General features: G+C 41.9%; 1 protein-coding gene across 2 annotated transcripts in view; it reads right to left on the reverse strand.

Annotated features, from left to right (window-relative positions):
- Nucleotides 1-3,334: 3,334 nt before the first annotated feature.
- HERC3 (HECT and RLD domain containing E3 ubiquitin protein ligase 3) overlaps nt 3,335-19,198 on the reverse strand; it is a 51,539-nt gene continuing 35,675 nt past the window's right edge. For both annotated transcript variants that reach the window (XM_063310373.1, XM_063310372.1), the window contains exons 16-25: nt 18,424-18,447; nt 18,249-18,338; nt 15,034-15,204; nt 14,520-14,663; nt 14,107-14,273; nt 13,108-13,174; nt 11,948-12,030; nt 6,871-7,054; nt 6,065-6,167; nt 3,335-4,926 (exon numbers count right to left, since the gene is read on the reverse strand). In XM_063310373.1, the coding sequence (XP_063166443.1) occupies nt 4,718-4,926; nt 6,065-6,167; nt 6,871-7,054; nt 11,948-12,030; nt 13,108-13,174; nt 14,107-14,273; nt 14,520-14,663; nt 15,034-15,204; nt 18,249-18,338; nt 18,424-18,447 (1,242 nt within the window). In that variant the 3' untranslated portion in view covers nt 3,335-4,717. The remainder of the gene's footprint in view (nt 4,927-6,064; nt 6,168-6,870; nt 7,055-11,947; nt 12,031-13,107; nt 13,175-14,106; nt 14,274-14,519; nt 14,664-15,033; nt 15,205-18,248; nt 18,339-18,423; nt 18,448-19,198) is intronic.

The raw sequence follows: 19,198 nt of genomic DNA on the forward strand, positions 1-19,198 counted from the left end.
ATAATAAATAAATAAATAAATAAATAAATTTACATTGAGCCCACCAGTGTCCTAACGGTCAGGAATCACGCCAAGATGAGGAATAGGTCTCTAGTGTTTATTACTGCTACATAGGACAGAAAATTCTAACAAACTGAAGAAGCGTGGGAAAAACTCAGACAGATAAACCCCGAAAGTCAAGGCGGGTCTGATCTGTGTCTCTTTGAATGGCTGTTCAACTCCTCACTACTACGCATGCATTTTCCCTCCTGGATAGAGGCCCCCTCCTGCTCGCCATCAGTACTTATGACAACCAGAAGTATAATCCCATCAATATGCCAAGGATGCTTAGCTTAATACTGCCACCCTGGGCTCAGATGGAGATGCTGTTGAAGTCTTGTCCAGGTGTCTAGAGAATGCTGGAGTCTGGATTGGAAGAAACAGGCTACAGTAACTCAAGCAAGGAAGAGTTGCTGCCTGTTCTGTACTATTGTGTCATCTCAGAGATGTCTCCCAAGAAGGTTGTGCTGCCTTTAGAAAGCAGGTCCATGACTGGGGTTTCTCTTGGAATCACAGCTATGGCTGGACGTGCAGGTGGCGGCCATAGTCAGCAAGACTATGGTGCCAGAAGTAGTCCTATCTGAAGTTGGAGCATTCTGTTGCAGTGAATCATGTCTTTATCACCACCTGGCTGGATTTCTGGAATGTGCTCTATGTGCGAATGCCTTTGAAGGCTACCCCAGAAACTACAGTTGGTTCAAGCTGCATTCATCCACTTATTGGTCAGCACTCATTACTTTGAATAAGTTCAGCCATTTTGCAGTTCCTGGATTGGATCTCCAATAGGTTTCTGGTTGCAGTTTAAGTGTCAGTTTTGACTTACAAAGCCCTGTATGGCTTGTCACCAAGGTATCTTCAGGACTGCCTGCTCCAACTGATGTCAGCCATTCCAAGATTAGACTCCTGAAATAAAACACTAGCAGTATCTATTGTGGCGAGATGAGGTGCTATTCAATTGGCACCAATACCGTGGAGCAAATACTAGCCTTTTGGAATCATGAGGGCCTTTGAAGAATGATTGTAGCCACTATATTAAGAATGTTAATAAATTGTTTGATAACAATAACACCTCAAACAATAACAAAAATGGAAACCAGCTTAAATAACAAACTAACATTCTTAATATAGTGGCTACAATCATTCTTCAAAGGCCCTCATGATTCCAAAAGGCTAGTATTTGCTCCACGGTATTGGTGCCAATTGAATAGCACCTCATCTCGCCACAATAGATACTGCTAGTGTTTTATTTCAGGAGTCTAATCTTGGAATGGCTGACATCAGTTGGAGCAGGCAGTGGGATTGGTTTGGAATTATTACTGTGGACTTTAACATTTTTCATAGTACATTTCCTACTCCTGTAAACCACTAAGAATTCTGAAGGATTTGCAGTAAACAGGTGGAATAAATAAATCACGAAATATCCCAGCTACTGTTTACAGTAAGACACAATTAAAACAATGCAATATAAAACTATAGAATAAATATAATACATAATGAAATATAAATATGATGGAAAACCAGATGGCTAAAAGTTCTCTATAAACCCACAAGTAAAACAGGGTCCTTCTAGGGAGCTAGCCATCCCCAGGAGTGACTAGTCTCCCTCCCGCCCCAGGCATGGTGACAAAACCAGGTCTTCAATTGTTTGCGGAAGTCCAGGAGTGAAGGGGTCTGTCTCACCTCTGGGGGGAGAGTGTTCCAAAGGGCAGGGGCTACTGCGAAGAAGGCACGCTTCCATGACCCAGTCAGATGGAGCTCTTTAACAGAAGGGGTCCGTAGCATGCCCTCTCTGGATGTCCGGTGGGATGGGTTGATGTGATGGGGATGAGACGGTCCCTCAGGTATCCTGGTCCCATGCCATCTAGGGTAACTAGGTCTGATCCTGCTTATCTTTCCACAACTGGCCAATGTCAGCTATAAAGCATATAAACCTTTCTTACAGCATAGTTTTGCATGCTCAGAGGCTTAATCATACAAGGCTATGCTTTACTTTTGAGTTGTCACTGTCATTTTGTAGCTAAAGCTGTCTTCCCTTTGAAGCTAACCAGAAAAATAGTACATTAAAGCAGATAATCAAGATCACGTAGCAGGGATTGCTGTATTACTCTCATCTTCCTTATGTCTACTCATGTGCTTCAGTGTCTGGGTGTTTTCAACCCCATTTGAAGAAGTTTACTTTAATGAGGTAAGTCTGTTCCCAGCTGCAAGGCAATATAATATACTGGCAAACATGCTGAAAAGAATTAAGCTTGCTGCACTTTTTTGCACATGCGGTGGGTGACTGTGAGAGTATGTGGTGTGCTCTGCTCTGCTGGGATAGAAGAATATACCTAGAAGTGATGTTACTACATAGTGCCTTGGTTTTTGCATGTTCTTACTGACTTTCAGTTGGGTTGCTGATCTCTGTGATATAATCCCACACAGGCCATCAAAATTCGTATGGGTCTTTCACATCCCAGCGAAGCTTAGTTGCAACAGTCCAACAAATGCCCATTGTGTTTCCAAAAGTAAATCCTGCCAGAAATGAAAGCTTTGAAGTATTAGGAGAAAATGTAAGAGTGTTTGTTGGGATTATTCTGTGCTTCCCAGCACTGGTACTCAACAGGGGAAGAGAGGTCAGCCCACATTGGAACTTGTCTTAATAATGTTGGCCACTTGCATGTCACTCAGGGATTAGTCAAGCTGAAATCAGCCTTGGAAAGAGACTAGAAACCGTGTGATGTCCCTTTCTGCCAAAATGGGTATTTACCTATTTCCACAAAAAGAGGAGGAGGAGGAACCACCATTCCCAGCCAGCAGATGGAGGAAGACTAGCCTAATTATTTCAATCTGGGACCAGTTCAACCACCTCAGTTACTCTTTCCAGCAGTCCATTATACTGGTAGAGAGGGCAGAAAGCATAAACTTAGTAGCGGCTATTAGGTATGGATAGTTAGCTCCAAGTATGTGCTGGAATTGTAGAATCTGGGCTGAGTTTTGGCTTTTCTTCAAGTCTGACACTTGGTCTGCAAAACAGTGTCCTTACCAGTAACTTGCGTATAGAAAGCCTGAGGGTTGTGTCCCTAATCCATTGCCTCAGGTTTTTTTTTAAAAAACAAACAAAAAATCTGAAAGTAAAAGGAGAGGGTGTTAAAACCTTTCCCCCACAGATCCTACCTTCATCGCTCCTGGCACTTATCACTGCTGGTAGAAAAACACCTGAACCCATCATTGTTAGTTCTATTTTTTTTAACACTCTTTAGCAGCATTGAGAATTTATTTTCTCCCTGAAGCATCGTGAAACTAGTGGAAAGTCTGAAGGAAACATTCCATTTATTGCATAATATTGAGCTATGTACACGCACATACAAAATAAGCATTTGATAAAGTTCTTTTAAAGTTGCAGTAGAAAGACGCTGATTGGCTACCCAAACAGCAAAGTAACTCCCTAATGCCTTTAAAGCTTTTCATCAGGGAAGTGCAAAACATGGTTGAATTAAAAGGTACACACGTACTGTGGCTCCATGCCAACCAAAATTAAATTACGACCAAAGTCCACCTTGCTTGGCTGACTGAAAAAAAAAAAAAAACACCTCTTCATGGCTGAGCTGGATCAGGATTGCAATTACCCTGTACCCCCATCAGTCCCAAATGTACTAATTCCATTATTTTCCATGAGACTCAGTCATTACCAATTTTAACTAGACTTGGACCACAATATGATGCAATTATCGGGGGGAGGGAGGAATATTCACTGTGGCTTTTATAATAAATGGGGGAAGCTGATTTGGGGGAGAAAAGGAAGCTGCTAATCAGTTTTCTTCCATTCACCCCACAGTACTTTGGCCTTGGATCTTAGCGGGGGCAGACAGGGCCTGTTCCAAAAAATAATGCATCATCCATTGATAAGACAGGCAGTATGGCGAAGGGACGTTCAGTAGCAGTCTGCAAGAAACACATCTGCGCACAGTGGGGTGGGAAGAAAACATGGGTTGTGCTGTGAACTTCCCGTCCCTGGAGGGAAAAGAAAATGAAAAATACCGCATTGAAACACAAATTCTTCTTTGAACCATTAACACAAAGTAAGTATTTTGGCCCTGTAATCCAATTCTGCATGACCTCTGCTGCCTTCCAACTCCCAACTTGCCTGAGGAGAAGCTCTTCTGGGCAAAGAGAAGGCTAAGAAGGCTTATCCCGTTGGTCATTTTCCGCAGACAAAACAAAATGGGGAAAATTAGACAAAAGGGAAAAACTTGTAAGCTTTTCATTTCCTTCCCTCACCACTCTTCCAAAACCAACCTTGGAATAGATAATTATCGAAATTATCCCTAGAGCTGAGAAACCAGACCTATGAGCAAAGAGGGCAGTTCTGGGCTGATGGGGAAGGAAATGGAAAGGAATTCACAGTTGGCAGAGTCTATTTTTGAAAAAGATGGAGATACCTCAGAAATATAAAGGTAGTTCAACAGGCTTCGGAGAAGCAGAGAGAGGCTGTTTTAAACCAAGAGAGGTTTATCCAATAAGCATAAAATAAGTTTCAACAAACATTGATAGACCTTTGTCAGCGTCCTTTTTCCTATGCACCTCCCTTCCCCCTCCCAGGCTTCCCTGAGCAACTTGTCCCCTTTCCTTACAGAAGGAAGAACAAGACAAGATTTTCTTTCAATTCAGAATTGTCTCTGTTGGGGGTGGCTTGCCCTCAGGCCAAGCTGAAGCCCTCGTAGTGGTCGATGGCTTGAGTAAGTCGTGTGCTCAGGGTTTCTTTGCTCCTGTACTTGGGCAGATCAAGGAGGTTGTAGCAGGTGTGGGCCACCGGCAGGTACTGCTCACCACTGGAGGTGGACTGAATGATGATGCGTAAACTAGACATACCGTAGATGGGGATGCGGTCACTGCCAGTCAGGAACACTGGTGGAGGATAGAAGAGACACATGCAGCGAAAGCGTATCAGAAAGTCATCACCAAAACACCACTGCTCCAACCTGTAGAAAACCAGCACTGTCCCCACGGCCCCTGTTCAAAGTCCTCTTTCTGCTCCCAAGGCAATGAGCAGCCCTTCCTGCAATAATGATGATCTTCTGAGTGGAGAATTGAGACACTGATCTTCTTGATCTTGCTAATTAGCCTAGGCTTTTGGCCTATAAAGGAGGCAGAGTGCTCCTTGATTCACTCGTGTCACAGGTTGCCCCTATGCCTGTTCATTATTTTTACCTAGAGTTTTCCCATTGCCTCATTACATTTTTTTTTTTACATTTGTTCAATCGTGTCCAATTCTCAGAGACTGCCTGGACAAGTCCCTGCACTTTTCTTGGCAAGGTTTTTCAGCAGTGGTTTGCCATTGCCTCCTTCCTAGGGCTGAGAGAAAGTGGCTGGCCAAGGTCACCCAGCTGGCTTTGTGCCTAAGTCAGGACTAGAACTCATGGTCTCCTGGTTTCCAGCCCAGTGCCTTAACCACTAGACCAAACTGGCTCTCTACTTCCTATTTAAATGTACTGTGCAAAGCATGTCTGTCCACAATTACCGCCTAGCCTTTGGTGGCTTGCAATCTCTTCCTGAATTCCCAAAAGGCCTTAGCCATTGCCAAAAAGATCCAGACAATGCTGGCATCCTCTGATTTATAGTGATAATGTTTGGGCCAGCTTTATCTTTTTGCCATTCCTATGAATCCTTCTCTTCCATAGACTGATCTTCCCAACCAACAAAATCTCATGACAAGGCCTTTCAAAAATTATGCCATTCCTGTTAGTCTGAGAATCTGCTCTTTTAAAATATTCCAGAATTTAAAAAAAAAAACACCCTTTCAAGCAAGAAGAAAACCAGCAGTCTCAAAAGTTTCCCATTGCTAGTTTTCTACATGGAGGGAACAGGAGATTAGATTTATATAAGAACTTCCCCTCTATGTCCTTCACAGTTAGGCTATTAACAATTGCCCATCATATGGCAGAAATCCGTTTTCTGTGTTATAGAAAGCCTCAACTGAGAGAACCACCAGTCTGTATTGAGTCACAGTTAAGAAAAATAGTTACGGTTCTATGTAAATACTTACAAAGAAATTTCTTCTTCTTTTCCAAAGGGAATTCATGAAATGTCTCCCAGAACATTTGTACAGTTGGGTGTGTTGCTGAATAGTCTCCCTTGTAAACTGCACTCTGTAAAATAGTTACAAATGACAACTTATTGTTTAAGAACAAGAGGTTAATTTTAATAATAATTTGAAATTGCAAGATCTCAGGTGTGTCAGGAGAAGCTACGGCTCTGAAAGATCCCCGATCCATTTACAGAATGATGGAAGACTACGCAATAGTTTTAGAATTTGACTGTGACATGACATAGAAAATAGAATAGTAAAAATAAATAAAATTGAAGCCCAACCTGATTCTTCCCTTCTGGGCTTACACAAAAACACTTGGACTGCCTTAGGAACCAGGATTTTGGTACTCCGAATGGTTCAATATGCTCCACATGAACATCTATATCAAACTGAAATCCACAACATTCTGCTGTAAAGAGGGGTTGCCAATGGAACAAGTCAAAACTAGGTTTCAGGTTAAAATGTACCAGAAACCTCATACTTGATTAAAAAGAAATAATGATAAGACATCTTAAGAGCATCTCTATTTGTCATTTTGTCACAGTATTCATACTTAAAAAGAAACTATGAGTGCTGTGTCAAAATGAGGAATGGAGGTGTTAAGATACTTTATCTTAAGATGTTTTATCACAATCATGGTCAGATTAAATTAGCAGATTTTCAGAAGAGAATTTCCCTGTCCTGAATATTTTCCTACAGATCATGGCTGCAAACAATAATCTCTAGATTCCCAAAAGTGGAAAAAAAAAAGTCCCACTGACCTCCTCCAGTTCCTCCCAGTTGTAGTTGCTACTTCCCACAATCATGGCCCTCAGCTCGGTAGGCTGGAAGAGTTCAAGAACCTTCCCACCACACACCTTCAGGAAGCCACTTGAGAAAGCAGTGTACCACTCATGCACTGAAAGGTTGAAGATGTAATTCACATAGGCGTCCACAAATTCCTGCCTGGAGGATTGGAAGAAACATCACCCTTCTTTATTTATACCACTATGCAGATGCAACAATTAAGATTTAAATCAGAGCTATTCAATCTAGGCAACGAAGAGATGAAGACATCTAAGACAGCGCACAGGCCTGTGAAGAAACTTTGGGCAGTAGCCATGAATGTCAAAATATAACAAGCTCATTATGGTAACTGCAGTGAGATTACTGTATGCACAAAGATGGAAAGATTTAGCACTACCCATAACGGAGGAATGGGTGGTAAAGATGATGGAACTTGCTGAGATGGCTAAATTGACTTATTTGATCAGAGAAAAGACAGTATCTACATTTATTGCTGACTGGAAACCCCTTATGGACTTTTTGCGTGAAACAGAAAAAGATGAACTTATGATTTATGGCTTTGACGATGAGACAGGATAGATTATAGAAAGAATGTGGTACCCACAGAGTAAGAGGTAAATTTATAATTGTACTTATAACTGCTGTAAAGAAGATCAGAGGCCACTTCTTTGTATCTTGTTTTTCTTTTCTATTTTTCTTTTTCTTTCTTTCTTGCACTTTTAGCTTCTCTTTGATTTATTTCTTTTTCTTTTCTTTTTCTTACTTTAGTTTAAAAAATCTTTAATAAAATTATATATTAGAAAATATATAACAAGTTCATGCAAAAACTGTTCTCATATTGGGATCTCTTCAATCAAACCAATTTTTTAAACATTTTAAGAAGTTTTGTATTTTCATTTTTATTAGTGTTTTTATTTAAGACATTTACTTATTCCCTCTACCAAAAAGTTTCAGCAGCTAGTGGATGCAGGGAGAGTCTTCCAGTGATAAAGGAATGGGGCTTTTGTACATCTTGGCCCCCACTCAACTTGTGATCCATAAAGCCAAACACAGCTCATCAACAGAATCTTGAAGAATCTCCTTGCTGGAGACTGCAAAAAGGGCAGTGTTGCCAAGAATACGACTACCAATGTGGGACTGGTGGGAATAGTGATGAAGGTGCAGCCTAATTCTTCATCCCTTCCTTTTGTCATCCAAAACAAATAACGCAGAAGATTTCTTTTAAAAAGGATGCAAGCTTGCTCAAATTCTATCACTTTAAATTGTGGCTGGTCCCCTTTCCTTTCCCTCTGTGTGCACATAGTACATGACCTACTCTTTCAATCTGGCTGATTAGCACAAAAGCAGGATATTAGATGAGGTTTCCCCAATCTGACAGCCCCCTATCTGTTGGAAGTCCCAGTTTAACACAGATGGAGGGCACAAAGTTGAAGAAGGCCACTCTATAGAAATCTACTGAAAACGCAGCAGAATACAATGTGCATTAGAATAAACAGAAGCTTGAATCCATTTATTAGCGTCTATTTCCCCTTGGCTCCGCAAAGGATCGTTACCTTGTCATGGTGCTGGAGCTTGAGCACCTCAATGATGCCATGAGCTAAACCGTGAAGGGCCACCCAAGACGGGAAGGTCATGACAGAGAGGTCAGACTAAATGCGATCCCTGGGGAAGGTAATGGCAACCCACCTCAGTATTCTTGCCGTGAAAACTAAATGGATCAGTACAACCAGAGATATGTCGGTATACCATCGGAAGATGAGACCCCCAGGTCGGAAGATGGTCAAAATGCTACCGGGGAGGAACAGAGGATGAGCTCAACTAGCCCCAGACGTGATGACGCAGCTAGCTCAAAGCCGAAAGGACGGCTAGCGGCCGACGGTGCTGGTGGTGAACGGCGAATCCGATGTTCTAAGGATCAACACACCATTGGAACCTGGAATGTAAGATCTATGAGCCAGGGCAAATTGGATGTGGTTATTGGTGAGATGTCAAGATTAAAGATAGACATTCTGGGCGTCAGTGAACTGAAATGGACTGGAATGGGCCACTTCACATCAAATGACCACCAGATCTACTACTGTGGACAAGAGGACCACAGAAGAAATGGAGTAGCCTTCATAATTAATAGTCAAGTGGCTAAAGCAGTGCTTGGATACAACCCAAAAAACGACAGAATGATCTCAATTCGAATTCAGGGCAAGCCATCTAACATCACACTGATCCAAATATACGCCCCAACCACAAATGCTGAAGAAGCTGAAGTAGAGCAGTTCTATGAGGATCTGCAGCACCTACTGGACAACACGCCTAAAAGAGATGTTATTTTCATCACAGGAGACTGGAATGCTAAGGTGGGCAGTCAAATGACACCTCGAATTACAGGTAAGTATGGCCTGGGAGAACAAAACGAAGCAGGACATAGGCTGATAGAATTTTGCCAAGACAATTCACTCTGCATAACAAACACTCTCTTCCAACAACCTAAGAGACGGCTTTACACATGGACTTCACCAGATGGACAACACCGAAATCAGATTGATTACATCCTTTGCAGCCAAAGGTGGCGGACATCTGTACAGTCGGTAAAAACTAGGCCTGGAGCTGACTGTAGTTCAGACCATGAACTACTTCTTGCACAATTTAGGATCAGACTAAAGAGATTAGGGAAGACCCACAGATCAGCTAGATATGAGCTCACGAATATTCCTCAGGAATATGCAGTGGAGGTGAAGAATAGATTTAAGGGACTGGACTTAGTAGATAGGGTCCCGGAAGAACTCTGGACAGAAGTTGGCAGCATTGTTCAGGAGGCGGCAACAAAATACATCCCAAAGAAAGAGAAAACCAAGAAGGCAAAATGGCTGTCTGCTGAGACACTAGAAGTAGCCCAAGAAAGAAGGAAAGCAAAAGGCAACAGCGATAGGGGGAGATATGCCCAATTAAATGCAAAATTCCAGAGGTTAGCCAGAAGAGATAAGGAATTATTTTTAAACAAGCAATGCGCGGAAGTGGAAGAAGACAATAGAATAGGAAGGACAAGAGACCTCTTCCAGAAAATTAGAAACATTGGAGGTAAATTCCAGGCCAAAATGGGTATGATCAAAAACAAAGATGGCAAGGACCTAACAGAAGAAGAAGAGATCAAGAAAAGGTGGCAAGAATATACAGAAGACCTGTATAGGAAGGATAACAATATCGGGGATAGCTTTGACGATGTGGTCAGTGAGCTAGAGCCAGACATCCTGAAGAGTGAGGTTGAGTGGGCCTTAAGAAGCATTGCTAATAACAAGGCAGCAGGAGAAGACGGCATCCCAGCTGAACTGTTCAAAATCTTGCAAGATGATGCTGTCAAGGTAATGCATGCTATATGCCAGCAAATTTGGAAAACACAAGAATGGCCATCAGATTGGAAAAAATCAACTTATATCCCCATACCAAAAAAGGGAAACACTAAAGAATGTTCAAACTATCGAACAGTGGCACTCATTTCACATGCCAGTAAGGTAATGCTCAAGATCGTGCAAGGTAGACTTCAGCAGTTCATGGAGCGAGAATTGCCAGATGTACAGGCTGGGTTTAGAAAAGGCAGAGGAACTAGAGACCAAATTGCCAATATCCGCTGGATAATGGAAAAAGCCAGGGAGTTTCAGAAAAACATCTATTTCTGTTTTATTGACTATTCTAAAGCCTTTGACTGTGTGGACCATAACAAATTGTGGCAAGTTCTTAGTGGTATGGGGATACCAAGTCATCTTGTATGCCTCCTGAAGAATCTGTATAACGACCAAGTAGCAACAGTAAGAACAGACCACGGAACAACGGACTGGTTTAAGATTGGGAAAGGAGTACGGCAGGGCTGTATACTCTCACCCTACCTATTCAACTTGTATGCAGAACACATCATGCGACAAGCTGGTCTTGAGGAATCCAAGGCTGGAGTTAAAATCTCTGGAAGAAACATTAACAATCTCAGATATGCAGATGATACCACTTTGATGGCTGAAAGTGAAGAGGAACTGAGGAGCCTTATGATGAAGGTGAAAGAAGAAAGTGCAAAAGCTGGCTTGCAGCTAAACCTCAAAAAAACCAAGATTATGGCAACCAGCTTGATTGATAACTGGCAAATAGAGGGAGAAAATGTAGAAGCAGTGAAAGACTTTGTATTCCTAGGTGCAAAGATTACTGCAGATGCTGACTGCAGTCAGGAAATCAGAAGACGCTTAATCCTTGGGAGAAGAGCAATGACAAATCTCGATAAAATAGTTAAGAGCAGAGACATCACACTGACAACAAAGGCCCGCATAGTTAAAGCAATGGTGTTCCCTGTAGTAACATATGGCTGCGAGAGCTGGACCATAAGGAAGGCTGAGCGAAGGAAGATCGATGCTTTTGAACTGTGGTGTTGGAGGAAAATTCTGAGAGTGCCTTGGACTGCAAGAAGATCAAACCAGTCCATCCTCCAGGAAATAAAGCCAGACTGCTCACTTGAGGGAATGATATTAAAGGCAAAACTGAAATACTTTGGCCACATAATGAGAAGACAGGACACCCTGGAGAAGATGCTGATGCTAGGGAGAGTGGAAGGCAAAAGGAAGAGGGGCCGACCAAGGGCAAGATGGATGGATGATATTCTAGAGGTGACGGACTCGTCCCTGGGGGAGCTGGGGATGTTGACGACCGACAGGAAGCTCTGGCGTGGGCTGGTCCATGAAGTCACGAAGAGTCGGAAGCGACTAAACGAATAAACAACAACAAAATTTCCCCTTGGACTGAGCCAAATCTGAGATAATGAAAGAGGATGGGGCAAAGAATGGAACCTAGTCTTCCTTACTGCATTCCTCACAATCTGTTCTCCCATGGCTCCTGCTCAATGCTCTTTTTTGTTAGTTTTGTTTTTTAGATGCATGCCCTCCTACCTGATTAGGCAAATTTGATACGCTTTAAGAATTCTAAACTGAAGCTGTTGGTCTCATGGTGAAGGATCCAAAATCATTCAGAAAGATTGCTTCAATCTTTTAGCCTTCTTCAACCCTACCCTTACCCCACACTTACCTGTTGTTGGTCTGCACAGGTATTTTGTCTCCATCGGGAACAAGATTTTTCTGCTCTGCTACTCCATAACTTTCTCTGCATATCTGTATTTCCAACCCAAACAAATGATGGCAAAGCTGCTTTATTCTTTTATCTCATGAGCAACAATGGCAGTATTACCATTTTGCACAAAGGACATGTTTTAAACAAAAATTTTGCCTTTCTAACATGATGACTAAATGTTAACATAGTCTTGGTTCATGGCGAATGATGGTTTGTAATATGTCATACTAGGAGGACATGGAAGTGACACAATTGTTGCAATATCTAAGTATGCACTCCATTCAAAAATCGGTAGGACAGATTTCTGAAACCTGGAGATTCTCTAGATGTGTTAGAAGTCCCAGAATTCTCAGCTATTCACTCAATCTTGAATTTTCAGGGTTGTGATCCCAACACTTCTAGAGAGTGCCAGATTAGGAAAGGTGGAGATAGACAAAGTTTGCATTCTGAGATACTTTCAGATTAATAAGTTGTCCAGGTTCTCTCTCTCTCTCTCTGTGTATAACAGTCCATTGTGAGGAAGCAGAATTGAGGCTTTCAGAAGATGTACCCATGAACATGACTGTCCAACTCACCAAATCAAAGAATTGGAAGTCTAACCCTCTATCAGAAGCTTTTTACACTCCAACCTGATAGAGAACAGATCAGCCCCATGTATTTTCAAACTTACACTTGAAAGGATCAAAAAGTAGAGTGTTGGGAGGTATGGGGTTGAGAAAAAACTACACTAGGAAGGAGGATGCAAGTTTTCAGTGGCATATCCTCTTTGCCCAATGTCTTTTTTGCTATACCTCAAATGCTCACCACAAATTCCCCTAAATGCCCAAGTACTCCAAATGCCCACAGACCTCAGTCTTAAGAGAGGTCATGGGCTCTTGATGCATCTCCTGGAAATGTAAGGGCAGCACGTAGAAATGCTCCAATTTCCAACCAATGTGGTGTGGGAGGAAGTTTGGAACTTCATTTGAAAAAAAATCTCAAACAAGGAGATGTAATAACTGTATTTCTAAAGAATTCAAAATATGTTATGTAAAGTCTTTCAATGACTAATATTGGTCTGAAGTCTGGCATTCCTTAAGCTTTCATAAACACAAAAAGGAGATATGAGTTGGTCTTACTGTAAAGTAGAGGCAGAATGTTTCTTCAATATCCTCCCCAGGATAATCTAAAAGCTCTTGGAGGCTCCTGAACAGAAGGATAAAAATAGCAGGAAGAAAAAGGTAGTAATGGGAATATCCATCCATCCATCCATCCATCCATCCATCCATCTATCTATCTATCTACCTACCTACCTACCTACCTACCTACGTACCTACTCCATTTAAGATAAAGAATTAGATGAAAAATATTCAATCCTTTTCTTGATCTTTCCGTTAAAGTATCCTGGCACCAAATGTCATACAGCATTAAGAAAAGAAAAAAAAAACAACTTTGTTTGCCCCCTGATAAATATAAGACATTTAAAGAATATATCACAGGAGGATTTGGAATGGACTATTTACTAATAGCTTCAAATATGCATCCTTCTTCATTACTGGAATCATACAAGACTTTTACCACAAATAGATCGTATAAATGAATTTCACAATCTACCATAGACTGTATTAAAAGTACATACAAAAACATGGTGCAAATCAAGAGAAATCTCTTATTCAGATGCAGTGAGAGAGATAGAGATATCTCCTGTCTTTTGTAGAGGAACTCAAAGAAACATACACAGTGCTCCCTCTTGTTTTTTCTCACAATACCTTGTGAGGTAGATTGGGCTGGGAGAGAGTGACCGGCCCAAAGTCAACCAGTGAGCTTCCATGGCAGACTAGAATCTGGGTCTCCTCACTCCTAGTCCAGTACCTTTACCACTACACCACCCTGGCTGTCACATAAACATGAGTGTTATGAGAGATTCAATGCTCTTTTCCAAAGGTCATATATGATCACATGGTTTGCTTCTGATGTTACTTTTGGGGACATAAAGCTTGGTCCTCAAGTAAACGTACTAAATTTCAGCCTAAAGTACACTTTTTCCAAGAATTTTCTTTTCCCAGACAACAGAGGAGGCTGTAATTTTATGCTGATTATACAAAATGACCAGGAAAACATCCCTGTATAACATCTACCTTCCTTCCAGGGGAGACAACTCCTTCAAGTCATCTAGGCAGGGCTTCACATTCAGAAGTTTCTTATATAAAGCCAATGGAAAGTGGAGGTCCACCACGGTGAAGTTGTAGATAGCCAGACCACATATGATGCCAATTAGGTGAAACCAGTTGTGCTCAACAAAACACTTTAGGCACATAGAAAAAGGGAAAGCAGCATTAGGAGAAAGTCTAGGACTAAAGTCATACATTTCATGTTAAAAAGCTGCTAACTCTACTTCCAAGACCACCATCTGTTTTGCCTAGCCTTTCTTCACTGGAATACTCCAGATGTACTGGATACAGCAATCTCAAATCTGGACAACCTCAAGTCTGCACAAGCCTAAATAAGCTCTTGGGTGAATTATCCAGAAGAAAACAGGAGCCATACTTACAGTATCTGAGAACCAGAGCAGATTTGAATCTGAATAGCAGGTGAACATTCCGTAGACGGGATTCAAGAGCTCTTTCAGCAGGAGGAGGAAGAATTCCTTTGTGACACCACCAGCATCTACAGCTTCCTCGCCATCAAAGATCACCTGCCAGAATGTGCCAAATTGATTTCAACAAGGGCAATGCCTTAAAGTAATTTTCACAGGCAGAAGAGAATAACTAATAGGCCTCATTACATTTCTCACTGAGAAATGGGGTGCCAAAGCCATGGCAGGTGACCTTTCTTTCTGAGGAAGTCACTGTATTTTATTTGTTTTTTAAAAATTTAATGCTACCTCCCAAACAGGGTTTTCCTTCACAATTCTTCATTCTCTGTGGAGACAATTATTTTGTATGGGTGAAGGAGGATTCCACCATGTGGAATTTCACCAGCAATCAGAAATAAAACATATTCAAGCAGCCCAGGTGTAGGCTGGATGCTGCCATGAGAATTAGATCACACTGATAGGCACTTACCTTCAAAGGCTTTTTCAAGTCAGTATCTGAATGGATGCTCAGTTCTCTCAGAGCATCACCAACCAAGTTGCTCCTGCGAACGTGAAGGACCAGGAATGGGCTTCGAGCCAGAAGGGGTTCCAGGGAGAGAAGCATGAAGACATTCTGTAGATTTGCTCCACTACTGGCCACCTAGACACATTTAAAAAATGGATTTCAATAGACTTCCCTAACAATTTCCCTCCTCTTGTTCCTTTGACATCGGAGGAGAGGACTTATGTCTCTTTAAGTAGAAAAAAACTGCTAACCCATTGTCATGAGGCAATCTCAAAAGCTGAGGATATTTTTGGTTCTGTATAATATACGCTGGGCTTTAAATATTAACTTTCTAAAATAGAAAGAAGCTGCTTTGACTATAGCTTAATGTTTCCCAACCTTGGCAACTCCCACTTGGGTGGATTTCTCAACTACAACCATGCTGGTTGTGAAGTTCTGGTGCTGATTTCACACATCTGGGAGCAGCCAAGAATGGGAATACTGCCAATGGATAGAAAGGAATACATTCCCAATACTGAATTTCTTCATTCTTTTCAGAGCTAAACAGCTCTGAATTACACCTGTTATGCTAGATAGCAAAACTTTTTCTAATCATCAACATTTTGAGCTGCCATTAATTATCATTCTTTCCCCACAACCCTATCCTCCAAGACATTCATATGCAAATGGGAAGAAAGGAGGGGAAAGGAATATTATGATTTTATAACTAATAACCTATCTTTAAAAATGTTCTATCCATGATTATGGGATCCTTCCATGTTAGATATCCAACATGCAAAAACATACAAAATACATTCAATAAGGTCAATGTCATGCGCTGCCTACTACCGAGTAAAACAGAGACACTAATTTAGGGAAGATCAGGTTCTGGTTTATTTCAGCATAGTGCATAGCTAGAAAAAGCTGAGAATGAAGGGAGCACGCCGGTACGGGGTTTAAATAGCCCACGCCGGACAGCGCCCCCCCCACCTTGGGTTGTGTCATCCCCCCAAGTCCTGTATGCTTCGTTGCCGGTAGGTGAGGGGTCGCGGGGCCCCTGCTGGTGCCCCGGGCTTCTCTCGTAATCGTCTTCTTCCTCCGGCCGGTGATTACTTTCAGCTGGGCGATATCCTTTGCGTTCCTGCTGACAGCTCCAGGCGTGCCTCGTGATCCGCCCTGTCTTTGTCGCTCTTTCTTCCCCTTTTGCGTTCTTTTGACTGGATTTTCCGGCCGGGGTCGTTCCCTTCTCCTCGGGGTCTGTGTCTGTTATTGTGCATCGCTTTGCTTATCTTTTAATCCCTTGCTCTTGTTTCCGTGGTATTGTTATGTGTGCCGTTGTGCTGATGCATTCAGCTCAACGGTGCTCATGACAGTCAAGAACTGATTGCTGTCAAATCAAATCCAGCCTTCCTGAATGTAAGAATTGCACACTTTCCTATGCTCTAGGTGGGGGCAGGGGGAAGCACCTGTGCTGATCTAAAAAACCTAACCCATCCTGGTTACTACTTGGATGGGAGACCACCAGAAGCTAAATCAGTTTGTAGGCTAGAGTGAGAAACTGAAAAAACAAGGTACTGGGAAGCCACTTCTATACTGTTGCCAAGAAAATCTACATGAACGTGTCCATGAAGTCACTAAGAATAGCTCAACTTTTAAGAACTGAGCTGACTACTCTTTAAGATTACGTTGTAAGAACCAGATAGCTTGCCCTTTGGACTAGGTTCCCTCCAAATAATCTCATCCATGCCATACAGGTTGGCAGGGGAGATTCCATGACCAAAATTTTCATTTTCCAAGCAGCCTTCTCTTTGGAGGAAAACAAGGTAGCTACCCTTTGCACTACTGCCATCTCCTGGGAAATGCAAACAGTGACTCAGGATAGATTCCAGCCCAGCAAAAGGCAGAATTTGGCTGTGGATACTACAAAAATATTGTTCTGCCTTCCGAGGTCACTTCGGGCACAACAGTATTTTTACACATACACATATGGCATACTTTTGAAGTTACTGGGTTTTTGTTTTTTTCAGAAAGTTTGGGTTCTCTCCTTATTGCAAAATCAATATAGACCAGGAAGATTTTGCAAAAACTTGCAATACTATGGTCTCTCTAGGAAGGCCTTTCTTATGATGGTCTATGACTAAGCACTCATCATGCTTAAGCAATGTGCCCGAGATCTGGAAACCCAACTGGATCAATCTACCTCACCCAGGAATGTCTTCATGAGCAGCCAGGCCCTTTTCTTTAGGTCAGTGAGGTATTTACACTATATAACTGTCTCTAAACTATGAAAAGGGCTAACCTTGGCACACTTTAATATTCTCCTTTGAAGTGAGATATTAAAATATCCCATATGAGCTAAGCCTGTGCCCTTGTGGACTGAACTGAATCCATAGCCCATGTCTTGCTGCACTACATTTTCTAGAAGGTTATAGACGTACACTTTGTAACTCCCTATTTAACAAAGTATCCAGGCAATTCTGATTTATTTTATGTACAGTTGCTACTCACAGACCAGTATTATGCAGTTTCTATGAGTGTGGCCAAATTTTGCTATACTGTTTGTAAAACCAGACAGACTCTAATTGCATCAATGATCTTGCAGTAAACTATAATGTATTATTTTGTGTCATCTGCTGTTAACTTGTATTCTGGTCAGTGACTGTAATAAAGTCACGTGTCATTTTATTAAACTACAGCAAGGGTTTGGGCTCATCATGTTTGACTGGGCTAAGCTATACCTTCCACATGTTAGTCATGATATAAATCAGGATATGCAACTTTTTCTAAACTGAGGTCATATTTGGCCTGCTAAGGGACTGCACTCCAGGAAGCAGTGGGTATAGCCACAAAGAGAAATGTATTTGATTTCATGTAATTTGCATTTAATAATTTTTCCTTTCTGTTAGATTAAAAAATACAACTTTTGCAAAACTCTGGAAGTCACATCCAAGGTAGGGAGGGCGGTAGGTGACTCAGGTTGTGCACAACTGATGTAAATGAAGATCCATCCATTTCAAAGGCAAAACAGTCCATCCAATTTAGCCTGGATTGAACAAAGAAACCAACCGTTCCAACCTATTGCCCCCAAACATATTAGTGATGTTGGTTAAGGCCGATGTAGATGGCCAATCATCACATCTGGAGGAGCAAATTTGTTTCCAAAAGGAAAAAAATAGGCAGACTGAAAGAAGGCAGCGTACCTGCATCTGCAGTTTGGCATCTGTCTGCAACATCTTGGTCTTGGCTTGTGCATCAAAGATAAAAGGGTAAGAGCACAGAGTCACAGCATCCTGGAAAGAAGGAACAGTTCCATTTGATGTTGGCAGTTTGGGATTCCAGTGAGAACCACTTTAGCAAAAGTAATGGAATTTTTACCTGCATGATAGATGGTCTTACTTTCTGTGCAAGGGAAAAGGGAGAGGAGAGAAAGAAAAGAAATATAAACAGCATGAGCCTCCAACAAGTGCATCATCAGTTACCTTTTTACCCCACCCTTCTTCCAAAGAAGTCAACGGGAGACATACATGTTATTCTTCCTCTTAAGACCAGTTCTGTTGGGTTGGTCAGGCCAAAAGAAAAAAACTGATCCAAGATCACCCTGAAAACTTTGGTGGCAGAGCAAGAATTTGAGCCAGAACCAAGGCCAAGGCCAAGGCTCTAAATCACTGCACCACTTAACGCGTCCAATAGAACCTTGTTTTGCCCTCTCCAAGGAACACTGCACAGGGAAATACTGCTCTGTGAAGAAGTGGTGCTGGTGGTGGTGGTATACAACCTTCCCTCAGTAGTGGGGAAGGTGCCTTCGTATTCCCCATTGTTATTTGGGAACCTATTTGAAAGACCACATTCTCCTGTATTAGTCTGCCTGGATTTTAAGGTCCTCGGGGGAGATTCTTCTCCTATTTCTGGCCAACATCACAGTGGCTGATCCCAGGGACTGACTGCCAAGAGAGTTAAGGATTATTCCAAGTGCTTTGTTCCTTTCTCAGAGGAGCTTTCTTATGTTTTCAGTTCTTTCAAAGTTCCCCTTCTGCTGGAAATACCTTGTCCCTTTGTCTTACATCTCTTCCTTATAGGACAGGAAATTTCATCGGTTAACGTAAGCTATTTTCTACTCAATAAGTCAGCCTTTCCTTAAGGACTATCCATC

This window comes from Candoia aspera, chromosome 8, assembly GCF_035149785.1.
Source record: "Candoia aspera isolate rCanAsp1 chromosome 8, rCanAsp1.hap2, whole genome shotgun sequence".
NCBI lineage: Eukaryota > Metazoa > Chordata > Lepidosauria > Squamata > Boidae > Candoia > Candoia aspera.